The sequence below is a fragment of the Nycticebus coucang genome, chromosome 11 (genome assembly GCF_027406575.1).
Source record: "Nycticebus coucang isolate mNycCou1 chromosome 11, mNycCou1.pri, whole genome shotgun sequence".
Taxonomy (NCBI): domain Eukaryota; kingdom Metazoa; phylum Chordata; class Mammalia; order Primates; family Lorisidae; genus Nycticebus; species Nycticebus coucang.
In genome coordinates, this window is record NC_069790.1 from 34,019,240 (window position 1) to 34,033,838 (window position 14,599).

The 14,599-nt window shown below is 46.2% G+C and overlaps 1 protein-coding gene across 3 annotated transcripts in view; it reads left to right on the forward strand.

Moving 5' to 3' along the window:
• The window catches only part of GSDME (gasdermin E), a 48,700-nt gene that overhangs the window by 11,813 nt on the left and 22,288 nt on the right, over positions 1-14,599 (forward strand). For all 3 annotated transcript variants that reach the window (XM_053608880.1, XM_053608878.1, XM_053608879.1), the window contains exon 3: positions 1,209-1,401. In XM_053608880.1, the coding sequence (XP_053464855.1) occupies positions 1,209-1,401 (193 nt within the window). The remainder of the gene's footprint in view (positions 1-1,208; positions 1,402-14,599) is intronic.

Sequence of the window (14,599 nt, forward strand, 5' to 3'; positions counted from 1 at the left end):
GTTCCTACCAGACTTTTTCTTTTTAAAACACCTTGTTGACTGACCATTTTACGCCCATGTCACAGTGACATGGTTAAGAAAGATTTTACAATATCCCACATTTCCCTGGGTTTTAAAAATTGCAATAGCTAATGCCAAGTACAAACATGAGTTGACTTGTGACCTGTCAACAATGTGTTAAGACAGGGTCTTACTCTGTTGCCTGGGCTAGAGTGCAGTGGTGTCATCAGAGCTCACAGAAGCCACAAACTCCTGGGTTCAAGTGATACTTCTACCTCTGCTTCTCAAACTACTAGGATTACAGCAGGGAGCCATCATGCTTGGGACCTAGTACACTTTCAATGTATCTGCCAAAGGGTGATGATAGAGACTATTTTTATGGTGGTTTTGGTTGGATTAAAAATGAGAACAGCAGAAACATGGAGCAATGACAAGGCTGGCCATCCAGAAATGAGATCTTCAGACATTATCATTAGGGTTCAGATAAGAAGGGCCTGTCCTCTGACTTTATCAGGAAGTCAGAGATAAAGAGTTGTGAGATAAGGGATTGAGTGACTGGGTAGGAGTCAGATATAAAATCCTGAATGTGGGAAGGTGTTATTTGATTGGAGAGGGTGGTGAGGGCCAACAACCAAGGCTCCAAGGCTGGTGGGTGGGAAGGAAAGACGCCCACAGCAGGTGCAGGTGGCTGACGGGCCAGATGTGGAGGACGGTGGTCCTCTCACTCCACACCTGGGAAGCCTTTGCCACTTAAACAACACTGTCCCTCTTCCATATTCACCCAGAAAAGCAGACCTTTAAAATGTTCTGTTTTAAATCTGTTTCATTCTAGTCCCTCTTCTGTCTTCACACTGGAAAATCAGACATTTAAAATGTTCTGTTTCTACACGAGGACGATAGGTGTTCATTTCAAAATTGTTCATTAAACTATACAGATGTTTTTCACGCACCATTCTCTACCTACTGGAATTGAAAAATGGGAGAATAAAAAAGCACCAGGGGAGCCTTGGCCCTCGGGTCACAGTGTGCCCTCAGCATGCGCACAGGCAGGCTGAGCCCATTTTCTTGCCCATACACGTGATGTGGCTGCCAGCTCTCTGTCTGAATGCCAGGCCTCTGCGTCCCGGGGTCCCTTGGAGAGTTAGGTGACCTGAGACACAGCTGGCCTCCTCCTCATTAGATTCCTCTGCTTGTCTCATTCATCTCAGTGGTTGTGGAGTCAGACTTTGTGAAATACGAGGGCAAGTTTGAAAACCATGTGAGTGGGGCCATCGAGACAGCGCTGGGCAAGGTGAAGCTGAACATCGGGGGCAGTGGCCTCGTGGAGAGCCAGTCTTCCTTTGGAACCCTGAGGAAGCAGGAGGTGGACTTGCAGCAGCTCATCGGAGACTCGGCTGAGAGGTATGGCATTCTGGTTAGCACGTTGGTTTTGGCAGGCCTCACATTTAAAGGCCATTCAGCCAAACCTCTATTAAAAGGGTGACAGATGTGATCTTTGTCAATCAGCAGCTTTTGTTGAATGCCTGTTGTGCAGAAACTCCTTGAGAAGCACGTCCTTTAGTCTGGAATTGCATGACTATTCTTAGCCTGTGGGGAGAGACTTGGGATGCTCTTTGAAAGGATGTTACTTCAGGCAAATATGTACTTTCTTCAACCATGTGATTTATAAAATTCCAATGATAAAATTGCTCTGTCCTGCATTTTTGAATATTAAATATCTGAAATAGGAAAATCCTGGCTCTTTGTCGTTATCTGATGAGGAAAGGAAGAAAGCAAGTGAGGGGCTTCAGGGGCAGGGCTGAAGGGTTTTCACCCTTGATGTCTTGAAGAAAACCTGACATCTATTTGTTGTTTGCCTTTCAGGTAATATATTTTACTCTAGTTATCTCATCATTAAATACTTTCTAAGTTTGTTTTTCTTTCTTTCTTGTTTTTTACTTTCAGATTAATGCAAGGGTACAAATGATTAGGTTTCAATGTTTGCAAGCATGTGCTAGCTAAGGCCCCTGTTGTAGTTGTGTCCTCACCCAGGAGGTGTGCCATACACCCTTACAGTGTGTCCATGTGGTGGGAACAATCTTCCTTCCTCCTCCTCCTCCCCTCAACTTGAATTCAGTTTTTCTCTTGTGTAGGCATGTATTAGTTTGTCTACTGGCTTCATATTAGTATTTCTTTTTTTTTTTTGAGGCAGAGTCTCACTAGGTCACCGTTGATAGAGTGCCATGGCATCACAGCTCACAGCAACTCCAACTCCTGGGCTTAAGCAATTCTCTTGCCTCAGCCTCCCAAATAGCTCAGACTACAGGTGCCTGCGACAATGCCTGGCTATTTTTTTGTTGTCATTGCTATTGTTGTTTAGCTGTCTGCACTGGATTCGAACCCGCCAGCCTCGCTGTATATGGCTGGCACCATAACCACTGTGCTATGGGCACCGAGCCTTCACATTAGTATTGAGGGAGTAGGATACTTGCATCTTTATTCTTCTGATATATTACTAAGAAGAATGTGTTTCAGGCCATGTGCAGTGACTCATGCCTGTAATCCCAGCACTCTGGAAGGCCAAAGTGGGTGGATTGCCTGAACCCAAGGGTTCAAGACCAGCCTGAGCAAGAGTGAGACCCCCATCTCTAAAAAATAGCTGAGTGTTGTGGCAGGCACCTGTAGTCCCAGTTACTTGGGAGGCTGAGGCAAGAAAATTGCTTGAGCCCAAGAGTTTGAGGTTGCTGTGAGCTATGATGCCACTGCACTCTACCAAAGGCAACAAAATGAGACACTTGTCTCCAAAAAAAAAAAAGAATGTGTTTCACCTCCATCCAGGTTAATACAAAAGATGTAAAGTCTCCATCTCTTTCTTTTTTTATTGTAAAGGAATCATTAAGGGTACAAAGAACCAGGATACCTTGCTTTTGTTAGGTAAAGTCCCTCTAATAATTGTGTCCTACCCCCCGGAGGTGTGTCACACACCATAAACTCCCACCCCTCTGTTTCTTTCCTCTCTCCCCTCCCCCATTTCCCCTCCCCCCATCATGTACTAGTATCAATTGTCCTCCTATCAGAATTGAGTACACTGGATTCTTGCTTCTCCATTCTTGTGATGATTTATTAAGAAGTATGTGTTTCAACTCCATCCAGGTTCATACAAAAGATGTAAAGTCACCATCCTTTTTTGGTGGCTGTATAGTATTCCATGGTGTATATATACTACAGTTTGTTAATCCAGTCCTAGATTGGTGGGCATTTAGGTTGTTTCCACTATTTGGCAATTATAAATTGAGCTGCAATAAGCAGTCTAGTATAGATGTCCTTATGATAAAATGATTTTTTTTCTTCTGGGTAGATGCCCAGTAATGGGATTGCAGGATCAAATGAGAGGTCTAGATGGAGTTCTTTGAGGATTCTCCGTACGTCCTTCCAAAAAGGTTGTATTAGTTTGCAGTCCCACCAGCAGTGTAAAAGTGTTCCCTTCTCTCCATATCCATATCAGCATTTGCAACTTTGAGGCTCCTTCTTTTTAATGGCTGAATAGTATTCCATGGTATTTGAGGATTCTTCATACTTCTTTCCAAAAAGACTGTCATCATTATCTTTATCTTGTATTTCTGCAGCATTTAGTAAATAACTTTCCTGAGCACACGTTTACCATGTGCCCTGTGCATGCTGGGCATCCTAGGGAACAAAGTGCCAAACTCTTGCCCTGCAAGCTAGTGGAGAGAGACACAAAATATACAGCCAAAGTTAAATGTGCAGTAGGTTGATGGGGACTAATGGCAGGGAGGGGATAGGATGGGCTGGGAATGTGAATTTAGAAAGCATGGCCAGAGAGGTGTTTGGAGAAGCTGGCGTTGGAGCACAGACCTGCCAGAGGAGTGTGGTGGAGCACAAGGATGTTCTGGGCAAGGCCTGGTGGGCAGTGCCACTGGGGCTGGTGCTGAGAAGGCATCATAGGGGAAGGAGGAAGGGGGAGCCAAGTCCCTCAGGACCTTGAAGGCTGTTGGAAAGAGTTCCCCTCACATGGAATGAGGTAGGAAGCCGCTGGAGGATGCTGAGCAGGGAAGCAATGTGATCTAACTTGTTTTTTAGAAGGATCATTTTGGCTTCTGGGTGGAGAAGAGACTGGCTGGGCAGAAGGAGGGAGTCTATTTAAGAAGTTACCGCAATAATCCCATGGGAATAATACTCTGTACAGTAACATATGTGCATTTTCCTGTGAGTTTTATCACCTTTTTTGTTAAAACAGAAAATTAAAATCCAAATAATTAAGAGAGAATGCACTTAAGTTTAAGTATGAGTGGCTTATCTCCTCTTTTCCAACATTTTTAGGAATATTTAATATGGACTATTAAATATTAAAGGAGATTATATATAAATATTTCACAAGTAAATGAAATTATGGATAAAACATTAATGAATAAAAATACAATAAAACTCACAAGTTAGCATTTGATGGGTGGATTTTGTGCAGACGTGGAGCATGCCTGGGCAACTGTGATCTTTGAAACCCATATACCCTCCAGCAACGTGGTGGAGTTGCAGTGTCATAACTATGTATTTGCCATCTCCTGGTTTTCTCTGGGGCCTTATGGCCACGCGGAGCTCTGACTCCACCAGGAATTCCCTTTTGGCCAAAGAACCTGAAGCTCTGATGGTGCCAGGTGCAAGGGTCAGCTGCCTTGTCCCCTGGAAATCATGATCATTATTTTCCCTTCTCTGCTACTTTTCTTTGCTAGACAAGCATTTCCCTTGCTATTATCTATCTGAAATTAAAATTTAACTGGGCATTCTACTTTTTCATTTGTTCAGTTGGCTGCTACTTTCTCCTATGAGGGCAAACAGTGAGGCTAGGGGAGCCCAGGCCCTCTTCTCTACCTCTTAGTAGAGAAGCATCCATCTAAAGCATGGCCATATTTTGCAATCTTGTTATTTCTATTTCAAGAACCACAGTTTGGCAATACTGTATAATCACATTTTTCAAGATGGGTTTTTTAAAGACTCTTCATGATTCAGGTGTAGAAGCTCTTGCCAATAGAAAACATATGGGAAGGGGTCATGGAGCAGAGCTGGGAGAAACCATTCCAGAGATAAAGAAGCCAGAGCCAACAGTTACAACTGGAGGAACGGGAGGAAAGGTGCATCCATGGAGCACCTGCTTTGTGCCGGGCACTTTTCACACATCTTCTCATACATGCCACGCTGATGTCTTCCATTATACTCAAGAGCACTGAGGCTCGGGAAGGAGAAATGACTTGTTCTCAGGCACAGAGCTCAATTTGGGCATTGGAGCTAAGATTCAACTCAGGATTGTCTGGCTCCAAAGCTCGTGTTCTGTCCTCTAAATCATGGAAATGTAGTTAGAATGATATCACAGAATGGAAAGCAGAGGCATGAGGGGCAGGCATGGTGCTAGGGGGGATCCCTGATGGGTGAATAGTGGAAAACGCACTCTCCTGATCAGGCCCATGGACTAGCCAGGCCCACTCACCTGCAGGTGCCTGGACCCTGGGGTGAGGCCACCAGAGGAGACTCTTCAGGAATCCTATTAATTGTGAGGAAGGAACGGCCCAGGGAGGGATGACACCAGAGTAAATACAAGGCCTAGAACACAAAGAGGTATCTTATCGCGGAATCACCTCTCCCTTGTTATATTGCTAAGAGGAACAGGTGAACTACAGGGGAGGGGAGGGAAGACTCTCCTGAGCCTGGGACAGAAATCAGTAAAGCTGACATTCCTATTATTTCATGCTGGAGTAACAAAGTCTTATTCTGCTTGTCCTTGGACTCCCATAATATCGTCTCAATTGATAAGGCTCTGTAGATATATGTGTGGCCTTGGGAGTGGTGGTGATTAGTGATACTTAAGTAAGTACTGTATGTTCTTCAGTGCTTACTTACAGTCAGTCATTTTTATTTCAGGTCATTTAGATAAGCTGTCATCTGTATACAAGTTAGTAGCCCTCAAGAATTATTAGAGCATTAGCTTTATTGTCTGGGAAATGTGTATGATCTCGCAAATAAACTTCATGTATCCTTGAAAAAACAAGCATTTGTTGGGCACAGGCATCCACAGGATTTGACCTTCCAGACACCTGGAGCTTAGCCTTAACATTCTGTATTATTCCCCAATAAGCTCTTTAGTTTTTCTGCCTTATCTTCCAGTGTCATCTGTCATTTGTACTGTCTTAAATGTGGAAGCCACACCTCACCCCACCCCACCTCTGTCACCAGTTTATTGCTTCTAATCTCCTAGGATCTGGGAATTTTATTCCTGGTCAATAACTTATGTGGACTTGTTGAGTCACTTCTGCCCTTGACCTCATTTTCACAGCTGTAGATGAGACTGCTGGAATAGATGATCTTTATTTTTGAGACAGAGTCTCTCTCTGTCACCCCAGCCAGAGTGCAGTGGTGTCATCATAGCTCACTGCAACCTCAAACTCCTGGGTTCAAGCAATCCACCTGCCTTGGCCTCCCAGAGTGCTAGGATTATAGGCATGAGCCACCATGCTGGCTGGGAATAGATGATCTTTAAGGTTTTCTCCTGGCTAAAAGTCTGGAAGTACATGTCCTCCAGAGAGCACGCACCAGCTCTTTCCCCTTGAGTGCTGGGCCTCCGGTCCCAGCTATTTTCCATTTTGTTTGTTCCTTGGGGATTGAGGTAGGGGTTACCATAAAGGCACATCCCACTTTCATTCTTTGTTCTATTGTGAAGTGAATTTTGGTAAAGCAGATGATATTTTTCTATGTATCCATGGTAATGAGAAGATTGGTTTTTCATTAAGAATTTCAAATTAAATTATATGAAAATAGCATATCATTAAAGCACTGGCATGGCAGTGATAAACTTTCACATTTAAAATAGTTTAAAATTACACTGAACGTTTTATCATATCAAAATACTTACAAATCCTGTAAGTTTTATGTACAAGGCCTTTTTTAAAAAATGCTATTCTTTATTATGACCTTGTTTGTCCTCTTTAAAGCTGTTGCAGTGGTTCTCCTGAGACTGCTTCAATGTGCTATTAACTCTTTATTTTATTTAGGAGTTTTTTGGAAGCGAAGGATTTGAGGGTTCTAGTTTTTCTTGGGGAAAAAAGGAAAAAAAAACACAAAGTTTGAGCTGGGCTTCTTTCCCACTGGAGTAATCAATTTCCCCTGGCCAGGAGCAGGACTGAGAGTCATCCCAGGCGTCTCCGTGCTTTACTCAGCACTGACGTCATTGTTTTTAATAAACAGAGTTTGTGTCTAACAGTTTGAAGACTGTCTACATGTACTTGGAGAACAAGAGTTTCCCAAGTCCAGATCTGCCACGGATTCTCTTTTATGCCGTGTTTGTTTCCTGCAGGGGTAGCCTGCGTGTTGTCAGAATGCGGCGGGTGCGGGTGCCCTGAGGTCTGGGAGTGGGAGGCAGCCATTTTAGGCTGATTACAGGGGTGTAAACTTCAGGCTCATTAAAAAAAAAATATTGGTGTGGAAATATATAGAAAGTTTTAGGAACAACATAATAAATGTTAATATACCACCTCCCACTCACCTTAACAAAAGTTTTTCCTTGAACCAAGACACAAGAGCTGTCTTTTCCTGCCTTCACTGCCTGGCATTTTCTTCCCCATATAGGATTAGTGTTGTGGGAATTAAGCAACGGAGTATAAATGGAGCATGGAGACCAGCGCTTGGCTGGTGGCACGTTGTCATTAACTGTAGCTGTGAGGGTTAAGCACTGCTGTCATTCCCAGCCCAGCATCTTGTCTGGATAGCCAGCCTGGGGCTCTGGGGAGGAAAGGGTGATTTGGCATGCTGTGAGCAGGGTAGGGAGACTGAGCTTCAGAAGTGAGGTGAAGCTCTCCTCTGGTTTCCCACAGGGGTGTTTCTGATGCTGGTCTCCTCCGTGTTGGAGACAGGCGGCTGCACAATCTCTGCGGTGAGCTCCACTGAGAGCTGATGGGCAGCAGTTGTGTTCCTCCAGGATGAGTGCTGACCTAGACCTGTACCATCCCCAAAGTCTGGAATGCACACAGCACAGGCTGCTCTTGGTACTTGTTTTGTTTGTAGTGGGAGATGCTTGTGTGATTCTTAAGCTGTATGGAGCCCTTGAGCAACATCAGTAAGCTCTTCAGGGCCATGTTCTGCTCACAGTAGGCCCCTCCAAATCTACTCTTTCCTGAGACCTCCTGGCCACACCATCTCTATCCTATCTGAAATTTGGTTAATTTATTGTCATTCTTTCCTAAATTATTCTGCCTCCTGGTCTTGGTTTTAGTGATCCCCTGGGAGCTTGTCTGACCTTGTCAGACCCTCTGTCATTTCCTTCCACAGTGTAAACATGGCCCACTGGTAATCCCTTGCCCCATATACTTTGTAATACTTGTTCCTGTGAGAGGTTTTTTCTTTTTATAGAAATTGTCTTGTCCTATGAGCTTTACTTTTAACATTTGCTTCAGATTTTTAAAATTTTTTATTTTTTGGTAGAGACAGCCTTTCACTATGTTGCCCAGGGTGTTCTTGAACTCCTGGCCTTTAGTGACCCTCTTGCCTTGGCCTCCCAAAATGCTGAGTTACAGGTGTGAGCCACTGTCTACCTTAGATCTTTTTGGAACTAGTAGGATTTAAGTTCTAATAACTTAAAGCATTATTTTTTCCAAGATTGATAGACATTTTTGTACTTCATCAAATCCAAGATGTCATCCATTGTAAGATGCACCATTATTTTATGTACAGCTAAGAAAGAACACTGCCAATGAAACCACGCCACCCATCAATTTTAAAACAGCCTGATTCAGAGATAATAAAACATGAAAAAAGAAAAGTGGGTGTCTCAGAATTGCTGAGCTCTGGTGTCCACAATTGGGTTGGCTGGCTGAGTTAGGAGGTGGAATCAGGTGAGCAGACGTTTATTGCACTCAGGCTGTTCACATGGTGTCGGATGCAGGGATCAGCCTGCCACTGAGCTTCTCATCTCCTCTGTCCACACCTCTGAGGGGCTGGTGGGTGAGACATGGGTCTAGTCGCCTCAGCCAGGAGTCTGGATATCAGACGTGGCTCCTTCCTCACCTTCCCTGCTACAGCTAGCCTCTCACAGTCGATTCTGCCTCTTAAATGTCAATCTTACCTGTTTCCATTGCCACATCCTCACCTGCGCCAGTCCTCTCTTACCTGTACCAGCCCTGCCCCTTCCAGGAGATTCTCCACTGCACAGCCCGTCGGATCCCATTTGGCCCACGCCTTTCTGTGCTTTCCCCGTTCCCTCTCTAGGCCTGAACATACCTGGGTTCCTGGGATTAGCATTCCAAATCCTTTCTCACTTCCACACCTGGTCTACAGGCTCCTCCTGGCTGCACAGACACTGCTATGTCCGGCCAGTCCTTAATTATTCTTCATGTCTCAGAGTAGACCCCACTTCCTTCAGGAGCCATGTCACCGCACGCTTCCCCACTTGGGATACTAATCATGTCATAGGGTAAAGTATGTTGTAAAACTGCCTGAGTCTGTGTCTGTGTCCCTCTTGGAATGAGCCTCTCTCACCATGGGGCTGGCACTGTGCCTACCGCAGACTGAGTGCTATTTGGTTGAAAGGATAATTGGTTTTATCTTCATTTTATGAATGAGGATCCTGAAATGGCAGAAATTAATTAGTTTGCCTGGACTCTGGATCAAAGTCTGGATCCACAAAACATGACAATTTTTCCAGTCCAACTTCTGTGCTCAGAGCTGAGAAAGAGAAAAATGTTCAAGGGCTCCTGCCTGAATTCACCTCTCGCATCAGCTTGTTTGGTGTATCATCTTGCAGCCTTGCTGCGTCCCACCCACCTGTTACAGTTCATTAACTACACATCTAAAAGGCTGAATGGCTGTACCTGCTCAGCCCTTTCCCCCTTTTTCTCTTCTGCGGTGTCATCTGTGAGTAGATGAGGTGTTAGGGACAATAATGTGGGTGGAGATAGAGCAGTTACAGTGTGCGGGTGGCCTGGTTGCTCTGGTATTAATGTGCAGTTAGTGTTATGCCCCACTTTTGATTTTTCCAGTAATTTTCAATCCTGAAGTCTTTGTCACAGCCAAGAGAGAGGATGTGACTAGGGATTTTCTCTCTATTTGGGAGCAGAGGCCCCAGGGCACAGTACACAGTAGTTGAAGTTTCTGGAGATTTCCTGCTCCCCCCACCTCCCTGAGAATCTCTGGTGTGGGGGAGGTTTCTGTTGCTCCTCTGTCACTTGATTAAGCAGGAACGTCTGCTCCTCTTCCAGTCTACAAGATGGCAAAGCAACCCCCAAGCCTGGGATTAGAGTTTAGTTTTGGTAACTGCCCCTAAAATCCTGGAGGAGAGACGCCACTGCTTCTTTCATCCATCATGGGGACTGCTGGTTGGCACTGAGAACCCAGGAATGCTGGCTTTGGTTTCCAAGGGGATCCTCTGCTTCACTCTGGGAAGCTCCCATGGGATTGAGCAGAAAGGCTGCTTGTTCATTGACAACCAAGTGCGTGTTAAGTTCCTTTTGTATGTAGAGCCCGGGAGGAGGAGGGAGACAGAAGTGTGCCTTTGGGTACTTGGCTATGAGTTCTCTGTGCTTGTTGTCTTCCTGTGAAATAGGGTGACAGTTAACTTCACTTACCAGTTATGTGTCCTGTTGCAAAGAACATTTGTTATTATGTCTCATAAGAAAACAGCTGAAAGCAGGGTAAGTTTCAGTTAACCAAATGAACTAGTGTCAGTGGCTCTGTGGACACCCCTGGCAGCCTCCACCTGTTGCTTGCCCTGGCAACCCAGGCTCTCTCCACACTTAAGTGGAGGCTGCATTGCAGGCAACAAGGTCCACAGACAGAAAAGCATTTTTTTGGTGCCTTTTTTTTTTTAAGGCAGAGTCTCACTCTGTTGCCCTGGGTAGAGTACTATGGTGTCATAGCTCATAGCAGCCATAAACTCCTGGGCTGGGCTCAAGCAATCCTCTTTCTCAGCCTCCTCAGTAGCTGGGACTACAGGCACCCGCCACAATGCCCAGCTACTTTTTTTGTTAGTAGAGACAGGGTCTCAGTTTGCTCAGGCATGAGCCACCACCCTCAGCCTTCTTTGTGCATCTTTTCAAGAGATTTTTCCTCAGGTCTCAATGGCTAGAATTGGCCCCTCAATACCCAACAAGAATCGTGGAGTGGCCAAGATTGGCTGAGAGACAAAACAAGACTTGCTGGCAGGGCACCCTCTCCCCCTGGCCCCAGCTCTTTAACCAAATTGGGGATAGCAGTGAGAAGAGCCCCTGTTCCCAGTGTGGAGGTGTCAGAGCCTCTGGGTGCGGGTGTGTAGGGCAGTGCTGGTGGCAGCAGCACAGATGTGGCCCAAGTGCTGCTGTCTCCCCTTCCTCAGGAGGAGCTTATAGGGGGGAATGGAGAGGTCCTTTGGAGGGGGAATGAAAGAAGCAGTGGCATCTCTCTTCCAGGATTTTAGGGGCAGTTACCAAAATTAAACTCTAATCCGAGGCTTGGTGTGTTGCTTTGCCACCTTGTAGACTGGAGGAGGTTGTTTATCACAAGAGGAGCAGACTTTCTTGCTTAATCGAGTGTTGGAGGGGCAAGCCCTCAAGTTTGCAGGAGCCTCTGTGGACCTGATTCTGCTGCATAGCTGGTCTGCGAACACACATGCACTTCTCTTTGGACTGCAGCTTTAGCTGACATATCAAAACTCCTGGGGAAAACTACCTGAATTACTACAGTCTTAATCGTCAATATACGTTTCTTTCTTTGGGTTACTTAAGAATACTAAGTAGGCTGGGCATGGTGGCTCTTACCTGTAATCCTAGTACTCTGGGAGGCCAAGGCGGGTGGATAGCTTCAGCTCATGAGTTCGAGACCAGCCTGAGCAAAAGTGAGACCCCATCTCTACTAAAAATAGAAAAACTGAGGCAAGAGGATCGCATGGGTCCGGGAGTTGGAGGTTGCTCTGAGCTATGATGCCACGGCACTCTACCCAGAGTGACAGCTTGAGACTGTCTAAAAGAAAAAAGAATACTAAGTAATTCTTGCTTAGTATTCTTGCAATGGCAGGCTGTTCACCTTCTTATGGCTCCTTTTAATGTCCCCATCTCTGTTCCCAGGGAGATATTGAAACTCTGACAGTACTGCCCTGTTTCTTCAGAATGCGTTTGTACCTCTGCCTTTTGTCACTGGCTTTTAGAACAGTGTAGTAGAGAAAGAACCGGCCCGGGAGTCAGAAGGTCCAGGTCCTGACTTCCGCTCTGCCACTGACTGATATGCCGGGGTGTGTGTGTGTGGGGGGGGGGGTTCAGGTGCATCTGGAATCTCTCAGGGTGTTCTTCATTAATGAGCAGAGACGTTGGATTAAATCCCCACGATCCAGGCCAGCCCCTCTGTGCCCATGCAGACATGAACAGTTAATCCCAGCTATCTTTCTGTTTCCTGCCCTCAGCTCAGACTCAGTCTTAGAATCCTTTTCCCATCAGCTAGGCAGCAGTCACTGACAGGGTGAGCAGAGGTGGTCCTTGAGGTGAAGCTGGTTTCCCACCTCAGAGTGAAGAAGCCCCTGGGTCTTTTCTAGTGTTTTAGAAAAAGTAGACTCAACAGTCGCTCCTGCACTGTCATGGTTCTTTAGTTTTTGGAGAGCCTTATCGGAAATCCACTGGAAACTTTTCCTTAGGGATGTGTCATTGTCAAGGGTGGTTACATAAGGGGATCGTGCTGACAGGGGCTGCCTGGTCTTGCTCCCTGAGGAGCTGGCATCTGGCCCAGGGTGGGGCCATCACGAGAGTCAGCGTGTGTAGATGAATGGAGAAGAGCCCAGCTGAGGGGTCAGCATGAGAAGCTCGCCCTCCCTGCCTCTGCTGCCCTTGTGCTCTAGAAAACAAAGCTGCCCCCTCCTTTTGGATGCTGTCAGAGTTTTCAAAGTCTTGTCTGAATTTCTTTTCTGTGAGTTTGCAGTTCGGGTTTTGAAACTTAGAAGCAGAGAAAATGGAAACTAACGCTTTAGCCTGGAGGAGGAGGCAACTTCTTTAGGGCTGGGCCTGGGGAGTTGATGGATGTGTTTTAGGAAGCCAGAGATCCCTCCCTGCTGAGCTGTTCTGGCCCATGGACTGGTCCTCGTAGTCCTGCCACACTGTCCTCCCTCCAGCACTTCTGCCACTCCCAGCAGCTCCTGCCTGGTCCTTCTTCTAGCAACTCCTATCCTGAGTCCATGTAGCTGTTCTCTTCACTGCTCTCAGTGTCCACCCCCTGGCCGAGGGCTCCCCTCGTGGAGCATCCTGGAGACTGTGGCCATGTCTGTGACCAGCCTGACAGATCCTGACTTGGCTTCCCTGCAAAAACAGTGGAAGGAAAGAGACATTAACAGAGCACCTGCTGCATGCTGGGTGGAGCTCAGGTCGCGTTATGTGGACCTTATTAACTGTAATCCTCATGGCAAGGTCTCATTGTTACAGATGTGGAAACTGAGCCTCCGGGACTGGAGGTAGTGACCCACCTTGTAGGAGATTGATCTGGGAGCCAGCTCTGGGTGCTGATCTGCCAGGTACAGGGGCAGAAGGACCAGCTCACAGAAGTGGGTGGTCAGCAGGCCGGGGAGGGAGGGAAGGGCTTCTTCTCCTGGTGGAGTGCACCCCCCTTCATTTACCTCCACACCTGCTCCTTTGTGTCTGGCTCTTTACAGTTCATGATGCAGTGGCCTCTTTTTCCCCCCCAGGAAGAGAGAGGCATTTCTGCTGTGGCAGGCTGCCCTAAGAATGGGTATGTATGGCCAGGCACGGTGGCTCACACCTATAATCCTAGCACTCTAGGAGGCTGAGGTGGGTGGATCACTTGAGCTCAGGAGTTTAAGACCAGCCTGAGCAAGAGTGAGACTCCTGTCTCTATTAAAAGTAGAAAAAACTAGCTGGGCATAGTGGCAGGCACCTGTAGTCCCAGCTATGGGAAGGCTGAGGTAAGAGGATCGCTCAAGTACAAGAGTTGGAGCTTGTTGTGATCTATCATACCAGAGTGAGACTCTGTCTCCAAAAAAAAAAAGGAAAATAAAGGATATGTGTATGGAGAGGATAAAGAAGCCCGGGTTGCTTGTTTTCTACTGAGGGAGCTTCTGCCCTATTTCTCCAGCATGTTTGAATGGAGTGCTGGCCCCACAGCTACATGGACTCAGGATAGGAGTTGCTAGAAGAAGGACCAGGCAGGAGCTGCTGGGAGCGGCAGAAGTGCTGTGGGGAGGACAGTGTGGCAGGACTGCGAGGGGGGGAGAGGCGCTCATTTCAACCCCGCCCTTCAGGCCATGTGTGATCACTTATTCCCTTATCCCCAAGTGTGCGCATAGCATAGGGCACTGATTTTCAACCAGTGTCCCCATGAGAGGATCTTAGGTGTGCTGTGAAAATTTAAAAAAATCATTCATTAAATTATTTTCGAAAGAACTTCAAAGCACATTAAGCATGTTTTATTTAACTCTTTTTTTTTGATCAACATAATTTATGTGTGCTATGGAAGTTTAACTCTAGGTTCAAGTGTGCTGTGAGATTAAAAGAAAAAAAGGCATAAGGCTAGGCACCAGTAAAATGAGCAAGGCACCCTGTCCTCCATGAGCTTACAGTCTGTATGGAAGGCTATTAAAAAAAAAAGTATATAT